This window comes from Dermatophagoides pteronyssinus, unplaced genomic scaffold, assembly GCF_027571235.1.
Source record: "Dermatophagoides pteronyssinus isolate colony J.1.1.1.1 unplaced genomic scaffold, Derpt_VIB-CSIC_2022.12 sq0009, whole genome shotgun sequence".
Classification (NCBI taxonomy): domain Eukaryota; kingdom Metazoa; phylum Arthropoda; class Arachnida; order Sarcoptiformes; family Pyroglyphidae; genus Dermatophagoides; species Dermatophagoides pteronyssinus.
The window spans coordinates 1,363,137-1,375,167 of record NW_027461533.1 but is presented as its reverse complement, the minus strand read 5'-3'; the positions used below and the strand labels follow the sequence as shown (position 1 = coordinate 1,375,167).

At 26.3% G+C, this 12,031-nt stretch overlaps 1 protein-coding gene and 1 long non-coding RNA gene across 2 annotated transcripts; one reads left to right on the top strand and one right to left on the bottom strand.

Annotated features, from left to right (window-relative positions):
• Positions 1-1,191: 1,191 nt before the first annotated feature.
• Positions 1,192-3,844, top strand: LOC113799286 (excitatory amino acid transporter 3-like). Its single transcript, XM_027349898.2, has 8 exons — positions 1,192-1,308; positions 1,421-1,446; positions 1,519-1,729; positions 1,794-2,094; positions 2,161-2,448; positions 2,532-2,960; positions 3,093-3,239; positions 3,365-3,844. The coding sequence occupies exons 2-8, from the start codon at positions 1,426-1,428 to the stop codon at positions 3,525-3,527; spliced, it is 1,560 nt and encodes a 519-aa protein (XP_027205699.1). The 5' UTR covers positions 1,192-1,308; positions 1,421-1,425; the 3' UTR covers positions 3,528-3,844.
• Positions 3,845-4,344: 500 nt separating this feature from the next.
• Positions 4,345-8,035, bottom strand: LOC142645299 (uncharacterized). The gene is made up of 3 exons (XR_012846450.1): positions 6,906-8,035; positions 6,192-6,819; positions 4,345-6,103 (listed from the first exon to the last, which is right to left on the bottom strand). It is a non-coding gene; the product is annotated as an uncharacterized LOC142645299 (long non-coding RNA).
• Positions 8,036-12,031: the final 3,996 nt, after the last annotated feature.

Here is a 12,031-nt window from a genome sequence, read left to right as displayed (position 1 = left end):
TAACATGATTTTCGTTTTTTTTTGAATGGTCATTTCGTTTGTTAAGAATATGCACATAATTCACCTTTTCGTGTGAATGTGAATTTTTCCCTTTACAAAGTTGATTCCATTATTTTTATTGCTTTAATTTATATATGTAATGTGTATATAAATAATGATCATTTCATTTTCTCATCATTATAAACAGAATATTTTAATTAACCTTAATTGGAATTTGAAACCTGACAACAACAATGTTTAAAAACAAATGATAATCATTTGAAAATAAAAAAAAATAGATGAAATTCATTTATGCATAATATATTTAAAATGCCATTCGGTTTTTTTTCGATTTCATTATTGTAATTGTGTGTGTGTGTGTGTGTCATTAGATACAATAAAAAAACAATGTTTTTTTGTGGATTGTTTGCTGAACCATATAGTCAATTACAACAACCAGAATTATTGTTGTTTTTTGTTTTCCGCTGTAAACATATAATACAATGAAATTCAGAATAGAAATTAAATGAGACGTAATTAGTTTTGAATCAGTGAGGAAAACTTTAAATCAAATAACAACAACAACAACAACAGTGGAACAAAAATCAATACTAAAAGAAAATAATTTTTTCCATGTTACTTTTTCATTTATCATCATTTAAATTTGTCAATGAATTTCCGCGCTATTTTTTAGTTATTAGCCTTTTCAATTGAAAAAAGGGTTAATTTATATATTTGAAAACTGTTCTTTTCTAATTTTATGATTCATTGAAGAAATCAAAAACTTGTAGAAATAAAAACATTTTTGGATAAAATGAAATGATTATCAAAAGAAAAAAGGAAAGAAAAATATGACCTAGATATGATTATGAAACTAAACTTAATTCGATTCGTTTTTTCAATGATTTATTGTGGTTAAAAATTATAAATAAATAAAATAAACCCGACAATTTCGGCAAATTATTATTGAAAATGAAATTGAAAATCTAATTTATGATAAATATGTATGTGATTGATATATGAATTGATAGAAATTTTCCATTAATGTAAACATTCCGTTTTACCAACAAACACTTATCAATCGTCAATGGATGATCGCATATAATAAATGAAATCTTATAGCTTTTTTCACATCATCATTTATTATTTGATAAAGTAAAAAAACTTCTATTCATTTTTTTTCATTCAATTGATTCACATGTATGATAGATCAATCAATCAATCAATCAATCAATCAATCAACAATCAACCATGCCAGATTATAGAATGTTATTAAATCATCAACTATGTTAACTTAATTGCAAGAAGAAGTGGAAAAAAATTGATCTGGTGATTTTTTTTGTTTGTTTGTAATTTGTTTACGAATTTTTCGAAAATTACAATTCACATCCAAACACTTTTTTTCCGTGTTTTCTAATAATAATTGTTTTTTTTAAACTAGCGAAAATGTTTGGAACAAATTTAAAAGTAAATATATATTTTTAAAAGTATTTCTGATCATTATAATGTTGAATTTTCTTTTTCGTTGCTATTTTTAAGGATTTAATACGAACAAATAAACATTCGTTGACAACCATAATAGCCATTATATTTGGTCTTAGTTTAGGATTTGTATTTAGGATTTATGTTTGGCCAGATGAACATTCTATTGATAAACAAAAAATACGTTACCTTGAGCTACCAGGATTAATATTTTTACGATCATTTCGTTTATTATTAGCACCAGTGTTAATTACATCATTGACAACAAGTTTGTTTATTTGAAAAAATGAATAAATCCTCAATAAATTATATAATGCTTTATTTCATATAAGGTTTTTTCACTGACAAAGCTGATAATAATGAATCGAATGATTTACAACAACAAAGACCCGGAGGAAAATATGATCTACAAAAAGTGACTGCAATGTCATTCATATTTTTTATTTCATTTTCAATATTTACCTCAATTCTTGGTATAATAACGGTCAGTTTATTGAAACCAGGATCATCAAAAATTGCTACAGAATCATTATTGGAAACATTAAATTATACAAATTATGATCCAATAAAATTGAATCAAGAATCATTTCGAAAAAGCCATTATCAAATGGATTCTGTTTATAATATTATTCTGTATGTAATATTTTGATTTGATTTGAAATGAAAATTGATGGAAAATTATTATTATTTTTTCTTAAGAAATATCTTTCCCGATAATCCATTGACACCATTCTTCATGAAATCCTATGAACAAACAGAATTTATTTGGCCACAAAATTTAAGTGAAATCAATGATCAAAATTATGTACCAAGAAATAAAATTCGTACATTACATTCATTTGATCCGAATATGTTAGGAATTTGTGTATTATCAATTTCATTAGGTTTTATCTTATCAAAACTTCCATCATATAAAACTGAAACTATTCGTGCATTATTAAATGAATTGGATGTGGTTGTAAAATATTTACTTGATATTATGATTCGGTTAGTATTATTATATAAACATTTATAAAACTTACAATTTATCAATAATGATGATAATTAATTTGTATTAATTTTAATCATAGTATTATGCCTATTGGAATGTTTTGCTGGATGTTTACCGAAAGTTTGAAAATGAAATCCTTAAACAAAATGGTCAGCCAATTATTCTACTTTTATTTGATTGCTATTTTTTTGTTTCTTTTTATTTGGTTCATCTTTTATCCGGCAATTCATTTTGTCATTACACGAAACAATCCATATCGTATACATCGTGGAGTTTTTCCATCATTATTAGTTGCAGCTGCATCATGTTCAAGTGCACTTGCATTACCGGTTACAATGGAATGTATGGAAAATCATTTGAAATTACCGAAAATCATTTCGAAAATGGTTTTACCACTTGGAATGACTATCCATATGAACGGATCTTCTATGTACTATCCAATGGTTGCTGTATTTATTTCACAAGTAAAACAAGTTCCACAAAATTTTCTCACATTAAGCATTCTATGGTAAGGAATAGATTTAATGCAAATTCAATCATTAACACTTGATTATCTTCATCATTATTCATGCATTTTTTTCGATTATATGGGGATTCTCATTCATTTTCATTATTCATCATCATCATCATCATCATTAAGCATCTTTTCATTAGTCATGTCGATGGGATTCCCGGGTGTTCCAGCTGGTGGTACGACATTAGTTTCACATTTGGCCTTTGCATCCGTTTTAGGAATCGATAACCCACAAGAAATTATTGTCTTAGTGTTAACTTTTGATTGGATTTTGTAAGTGTATTTTTATGATACCATCATCATTATTGATAGCAGAAAGAAAAACTAACCATTTTTTTTGTTATCCTTTTATCGTTCCAATCATATATGAAAAACACTTATCTTTTTATCGGAAATAGTGAACGTTTACGTACCATAACTAATGTAATGGGTGATTGTTTTGTGGCAAAATGTTTAGAAAAATTAACTGCTATTAAACCATCTAAAATATCATCATCAAACAATATGGCTATCACTGATGAAGATATGGCATTAAATAATTTTGAAAAACAGCTTGGATAATTGAATGTGAATAAAAAAAATTAAATGGCTATTAGTAACAAATTGAAATAAGTGAAAACAAAAAACAACGACGACGACGAAATTAATTTTCATCATAAAAATCTGTGAAATAATAATAATAATAATAATAATAATGATCATCATCATAACCATCTTCCATTACACAATTTAAATCATTATTATTATTATTTTTTAATATGAAAAAATTTTGCACAAGTAATTGAATTTGCATAACATACATATGACATACATACAGGAATCCATTATTCTAATTATTATTTACAATTGATAATAATAAACAATATTTTTTAATTTTATTCATTCGGTTCACAGTTTTTTCCTTTCAAATAGTTTTTACCTTGCATCATTTTACCAATCACCATCATCAATTTTTTTGTTTTTTGTTTGGGATAGCCAACATGATTTATATGGAAAACAACAACATTTTTTTGAAACCATCATATAATAATGCTGAATATAATGGCCCATTATACTCTTTTATTTTCCATGGCTAATTTTTAACGATGATAATGAAAAACTCTAAATCAAAATAAGCAAGAAAAAAAGCAAAAGCAAAAAATCAATTTCAAATAGGATATTGTGTTTTTTTTTGGATACGGATGTACAGTATTTCTATTATAATATATCAATATATACCGATATGGCGTAATGTCTACAATGTTTTTTTCGTTCTTGTTTGGTCTTTATAACTTTATCAACTGAAATTAATTTTCATCAAAAAAAAAAAATACCACCAAATTGAAATAGTGAAAGAATGAAAAAAGACCCGAGCATGTAATATTATTAATCTGTGGATTTTTTTTCATTTTTTCATATTCACTTTGATGGTAAAAAAATCCAATTTATGATGATTAGGTTTTTTAGTTTTTATTTTTTCACTTCGTTCATTCCCCAACAGCGAGACATATATTAATTGCATTTTTTTTTTCGTTGGTGGTGGTGGTGGTTAACTGTTTTTTCTTCTTCTTCTTTATCACTTGCTTAACATAATAATCATTAAAGAACTTGTCATGTAATGTTTGTGTGTGTGTATGTGTGTCGTTAATCAAATTATTCAATAAATTCATTTGATTCAATAATCCCATTAACAATAATGGCAAATTTTTTTGTTTTTGTTGTTTTTGCGGGGATTTTATTCATCTAAGTTATGGATGTGAAGATTTTTGGTTTTCTTGGTTGATAAAACACTTAATGAATAAATAAAAATGTAAAAAAAAAGATTAAATGGATTAGGTAATATTGCATTTTTTTTGCATTTCAATAACCATAAATGATAATCGATTGCCATAAATGAAAAATAAATTCATGTTTGTTGTGAAAACATTGAAATTATAAAATATTTAGGTAAACAAGCATTTCAATTTGGATTTCTGGCTTAACAAAAATAAACATTATTTCATTTGAATGATGAAATCATCCATATGAACAAAATCTGGTCATATGAATTTTCTGTCTTCTTCAAAATCCATATCACTTAAATTGGTTGAAAATCTTTTTTTTTCCATTAAATGTTGAATTATGTTTTTCCTAAGAAAAAGAAGAAAATTGATAATATTTTTCCAATTTTTTTCCTGTTCTGTTAACCCTTTCATCGAAAAATGAGAAGAGTGCTTCCAGACTAAAAAAAAAATTAATTTTGATAAACGAAACAAAAGAAATCATTTTTTTCTAAATTAAACTTACATACAAAGCACTTGTCACAATCAGATGTTGTATCCATTATATTCATCATTCTCAATAGGATTCTTTATTTTGGAATTTCATAAATGAAACTTGCAATAATTATTTCTTACTTTTATATAGAATCTAAAAGTAAACTTCTTCTTTGTTTTTCTCGCTGAATACAGAACAAAAAAAAATCTAAATGTTCTTAGTTTAAGCGTTTTCCAAAGAAAAAAGCAACCGAAACAAAAGCCAGAATCATTTCAATGAAGACGTCAAAGTTGAAGAATGCCCGTAATCCTTGAATGAAAAACAAACCCAAATTAATCCATAAAGAGATAACACAAGTATTTCATTTAAGGATTGACTTTTTTTTTGAAAAAATTTTACATAAAAAACCGAAATTTTTTTGGAATTTTATTCTCTTATGAATGATGATTAACTTTACAAATCATCAGTATCATTATTTAAAAAAAAGTCAGAAAATGTTTGTTCAGGTTTATAATCTGTCTTATAGTTACTTTTTTTTTGTTTGGTTTCCGTAAAAAAAACAAATTCCAAACATATTGTTGTTGTTTTGGGAATAATAAAAAAACAAGACAACCAAACTAGAATGAAACATGACTTGGGACGTATGAAACAAAACTATTGCATAACAAACAACCAAAAAAAAATTTTGACAAGGATAAAGCTGAATATCATGGTAAAAAACGTCATATCCAGATGATGATGATTTTATAACAACAACGGGGAAAAAAATGACGTAGAAAATATTTTCGTATATAACACAAAGAAGAATGCATCGAAAAATTGTCACCGTTCAATGTAGAACCAGAAAAAAAATTGACGAATGAGGTACAATCTGCGGATAAACACAGTAAATGACAGGAACGCTAGAAAGAAGAAAAAGAAAAAGATCACTAGCACACAAATGATCCAAATAGATTGAAAAAAAATGAAAAGAATTTTAATACGGCTTACGATTGCCAGTTTGGAAAAAAAACGATTGAAGGCCATATAGCGAAAAAAAACGATCAAAACGAATCGAATATTTATATATTTTCAGGAATTTTATAGAGAAAAAGAAAAAAATAATTTGATGGATGGGTTGTCATATTGTCAACATGGTTAAAAATGTATGCTTTGAATTGAACCATTGAACGAAACCATTTAATGTCCATTCAATCGAATAAAAAAGTGAGAATTCCAAAAACTTTTTACAAAGTTGTTGTCATCACCAATCTTTGGATGATTTTGAAATTCAATTTCAAAGTTTAACCAAAACGATTCTTATTCATTTTTCTTTCATTTGAAAATAAAGTTTTTCACTTATTTCAATCAAATTTGAAATTCAGTCGATCGTTTTTTCCATTTTACCACTTTATTCCATTCAGATAATATGATTTTTGATAAATCCTTTTACTTAAATTATTCGAACAAACGAATGTTTATAAACCACGAAAAAAAATCATCTTATTAATCTTTGCTTGAAGATTATTTCTTGTTCATATATAAGCATTTTTTGTCATGATGATAATAAATCATAACGAATGTTATTTCGAATGACAAAACTAAAACGTTTTTCATTTCATTTCGTATTTTTTTCCAACTGTAATTCAAGAAAAATAAAATAAAATTCATTTATTTATGTGTTTTGAATAAATTCTTTTGGATTATAAATGATTTTTACAATACCTTTTATTGTGGTCATTCTTTGTTTCTGTTTTTTTTTCGTCTCATAGCATTAATCATAAAATGAAACTTTCGAATATCTTGTTGAAAGTAAGAATTATGAACAATAATTATAACAATTGAAATGAATTATTGAACAAGAATCAACAAAAATTTTGTTGTTGTTGTTGTTGTTTAAAATAAAAAGCCATCAAATTATTGTTCAATTTACTTTTGCCCCACAAACAAAAAAATCATCAATCTTTGAAAGGAGAAATTAGAAAATTCAACAAAATGGATTCAAAGATTGATCGAACAGATGTAATAGATTGAAAGAATTTGTAATTTAATTTTTCATCGGTGATTAATTGAAAATTTCAACCAATTTCCTCAGCCAATTTTTTTTTGGCTCTCCGTTGTCGAATGTTTTTTTTTGGCTCTCCGTTGTCGAATGTTTTTTTTTTGTCGGTCTATTTTAACGAAAAGACATTATGTTAAGTTGAAATAGTTTCGAATCTATTTGGTGTTTTCTCGAAAATTCGCAATTCCAAACAAAACAAAACAAAAAAAATCGAACAAATTCAAACTCGCTGCGGGCTGGGCTCATGATTGGCTAGTTCGGTGCATCCCCCAATTTCAATATTTTCCGTTCGGAAAAAAAACATTCGATTTCTTTTCCGGGGGGAATATTCCAACCATGAACTAAAGAAGAGTGAAAAAAAAATGAAAAATATAGTTTCTCTCTTGGGAAGTTTATTATTATTTTTCAGGTTTAAAATGATGATGATGATGATGATGATCCCGAATCAAACAAGGGAAAGAAAAATAGAATCATTTTTTTTTCTTCTTTGGTTCAATATTCAATATTCTTCTTCGATTTTCTCATCATCATCATCGTAGAGCTTATTGTTTGAGCTCAATTTTTAAATATCAATTTATCAAAAAACTGGAGAAAAAGAAATTCTGACATTCATTTTTTTCCCTTACTTTCTCTAAACCCTGAACTGAAACTAACTGAATAATCAAATGTATGTATACATGGAAAATTGAGAAAAATATTAACTTATCGTTTATTTTGGGCCATGTCAATCGTTTATTTCTTATTTCTTGTGTATGAAATTTATCCCGTTTTTCTTTTTTCTCCGTTAAATTTCAATCGTTCAATATCGCTTGATTCATTCAAAATGAGAAATGATTTACTTATTTCTTTCAGATTTTGCATAACGTTTGCATTTTTTGTTTTGTTGTTGCTAATGAAAAATAACAACAAGAAAAACGCAATAAACGCAAATATACCTTTAACTGAAACTTGCCATTTCAATGGCAAAACATTCAATTTGCAAACAAACAAACCGAAAAGAATCCGATTGAAATTCATTCGTAATGTTGTAACATTTCAACTGTTTCAAATCATTTTAAAGAGAAAAAAGTCAAACTTTTTCCCGAAAATCTTTTGTTTTTCTGGCTTTGTTTTCATTATCTTATCGTAAAGATTTTTCACTATCAACTATCAACTATATAAATCTGAACAGATCATTAAGTTTGATTTTTTGGGTCCAAAGTAAAAAAAATTGATCATTTTCCATCAATAAATGATTGATTGATTTTGGATTTTTTTTTAAAGATTTTTTAGAATCTGGCTAAAAAAATATCAACATTGATTCAGTTTTTTTGTTTTGTTTCTGGATAAAAGACCATCGTGTGTGTGGACAAAATTGTATTCGCTAACTTTAACGTCAAAAATAAGTTTGTTTGAACAAATCTTTTTTATTTCTCAGGAATTTTTCATGATATTAAATGAAACATCCCCCTTCCCAAAAAAAACAACAAAACATTTTATACAATTACAGTGCCATCTGTATATGTAATCTTCATTTCCTTCTTTCTTTCTTTCTTTTTCTTTCTGTTGATTTTTAATGTTAATAACTTTTTAGATAAAAAAAATGATTACGTTGATGATGATCTGGGATGCTATTAAAACAAAAAAATATTAAAGATTTATAAAACCAAAAAAATCGTATACAACTAATGAAGAAAACCAGAAAAATAGTAACATTTGGTCATTTGATGGTAAATGATTAGTAATTTAGTTTTCTTAAATGAAAATCTTTGATTTTAACATCCAAAAAAAACAAAACAGAAAAAAAAATTTGATATTTGCAATTTGCAATTTGATATTCCATTTGATATTGAGCAAAAACAGAAACAAACATATCAAAATCGGTAATAGGGGTTTCACACTAGCAGCAATGTGAATGAAATATTTCAAATGCAATATTTCACTACATTTCAGCCTTATGGACTGAAATATTGCATTTGAAATATTTCATTCACATTGCTGCTAGTGTGAAACCCCTATAACAGAAAAAAAATCATAAATCGGAAACCATATCAAAATCGGTAATTGAATTGTGTGTAAATACTGCATGTGTGTGTGTGTGTGTCTGTGTTTGTTTATATTATTCATCGGCAAATGAAACGGAAACCTTTACTATTATTTGTTCAAGTTAGTTTTGTTCAAGTTAGTTTAGTTTTGTTTTGCTCATTTTATTTGATTGAAATCAATAATAGAGTTAATAATAATAATAATAATAATTTTCTCTCTCAACATGATGACCATAATATTATTATTATTATTATTATTTTTTTGATTAACATTATTATTCAAGCATTCTAAATACGGTAAGAAAAATGTAGGAAGAAAAAGGAATGAAAAACAAAAATAGCAATCCAGTGTGAGGGTAAAATATTTAATAAGTTTTTTTATATTATTGAGTTCATCGATATGTTGTTGTTGATCGGATCGGATCTAATCGAATCGGTCAATCGTTTTTTGTTGTTGTTGTTGTTGTTGTTTTTGGATGAAAATATTCAATAAAGTTTACTTATCAAACTAACGCTTAACTACTTACCATAATAGACACTGTATATATTCGGATATATTAATAGAAACCCATATATAATTCAGAGAAAAGTATGATGATGATGATGAAGCAAGAATCATCAATCATTTTTATCTATCTATAATAATTTGAATATTTCAATTATATACTGACTTAACACTTATTGCTACGAAATATGGTCAAAATAATCAATCATATAATATCATCAATAATGTGCAACAAGTTGTTCAATAAATTTTGACTGACTGATCTGACCAGATTCGAAAATGAAAAATTTCAAGAATTTTTTTCCTGTGTTTAAAATTCTGAATGTTTTTCCAATGATGTTCAATGATTTTTTTTTAAAATTCAAATCACAGTAAATCATCAATTGCATAATTCAACACACACACAGAAGCAGAAAATATTTTTGTTGTTGTTGTTGTTCATTCCGCCCATTTGTTGTTATGTTCTGTCATCTGTCATTATTACTATTATTTAAAATGGATTGTTTGTTTGTTTGTCAGTCATTCGTTGACCATTTTCAATGGGAAAAAAATATTCTACATTGTCAATCTCTACTATTCTGTTCATACTTTGGAATCCGTGAAAAAAATGGCCCAAAAATTCTACTGATTTTCATTATCATCTCATTATTGACGATAAAAAGAATTTAAAAAAAAACATTTATTTTGAACATACAGATCATCATATGAAAATACTAATAAAATCAATTGCCAAATTATCACATGAAAAGATTTCTATAGATTCAGCTTATTCTGTTTTCGTTGTTGTTGTTGTTCGATCATCGTTTTATTATTATTATGATTCTAGGTTTTTTTTTATCTTTCAAGACTTTTATTATGTTCAGTTATTATTCAAGTATATCATGTGAATAATATATACTTGAAAATCATCATCATCATTAATAATAATGTTTGTTTGAAATGAAATTGATAAAATAGAACATAGAAAAACGACAGAAATCTTCACATCTTCGCATTACATGTAAACACTTGAAAGAAAAAAAAATATATCGGAAAAAAAAGAAGAAGAATCGAAATAAAATTTTTTTTTCCTTGTGATAATGGGTGATATATAAATACACTTTATGTTGATAGTCATCATCATCATCATCATTGGATCATCATTGATAAAAATGATTCCATGATGATGATGATGAAGATGACAGTGGTTTTTGCGCATAACAATCAATGCCAATCCAATGATTCTATTACCGAATACCACCACCACCACGAATTATGATTCAAAATTAGTTGCGCGCGCCGAATAACCGACCGACCACCATCAAATTCTTCACTAACAACTTTGGAACGAGAATTCAGTTTTTATTTTTATTTCGTCGGTTTTTTCCCAACATAAAATAAACGTCCAAAACAGAAAAATCTGACATTTGCCTTGCTTTTTTTTCATTCTATTCTCTGCAATTGTGAATCCCAACACACAGAATCTCTCCAAAAAAAATAAACTATTTAAACAATGTTTGTTTAATAATTTTATTCTAGTCTCATTTGAGGCGTTAATCTTCAATGAATTCTGTCATTTCATTACACACATAGAATATACATATCGATTATCAATTGATCCGAATTAATTGATGGACAATAATTTTCGAATGACATAATGATTTCAATATGTAGCTTGTCGGTGTGTGTCGCCTGTTTTTTTTTGGGGGGCTAATTCTAGTCAATCAATTTAAAATTGATTTTTTTTTCCGGGTGATTTGATTGTTTTTCTTGTGAAAAAAAATTTTTCATTTTCAAATTATAATTGATTAATTTTTTCTTTTTTTGAAATTAAAAAAAAAGAGTGAATTTGAGAGGCAACAAAATATTGATTTTAAAAGATATTTTTCCTCTTTTCCCATTCAACGACCATTATCAATCTTCATCATTGTCATCATCATCAGCATTGTGATTCTGTTGTTGAACACCACCATCATTATTATTATCCATTTTTTTAAATTCATTATTTGATTGTTATCAATGTTTCATGTTTGATCTGATTATTCAATGATTGAATTGTGTGAAAAAAATTATTTTTTGTTTGTTTATAAAATACTTTATAGAATTATGGTCAAGTGAATGAAAAAGTGTGTTTCGAAATCAATAAAAAACAAGCCCTATAAATCCATATGTGTCCAACGATATATCGAATTACAACAACAATAACAACAACAACAACAAGCCATGTCGTTGTCGTCTAATTTTGATATTTTGGCTCAAAATTTATTAATAAATTTTCTAA

Coding starts and splice junctions, on each gene's coding strand:
- LOC113799286 (XM_027349898.2), top strand. CDS start 1,426: ATGTTTGGAACAAATTTAAAA. Junction 1,447..1,518: donor TGTTTGGAACAAATTTAAAA/GTAAATATATAT, acceptor GCTATTTTTAAG/GATTTAATACGAACAAATAA. Junction 2,095..2,160: donor TCTGTTTATAATATTATTCT/GTATGTAATATT, acceptor TTTTTTCTTAAG/AAATATCTTTCCCGATAATC.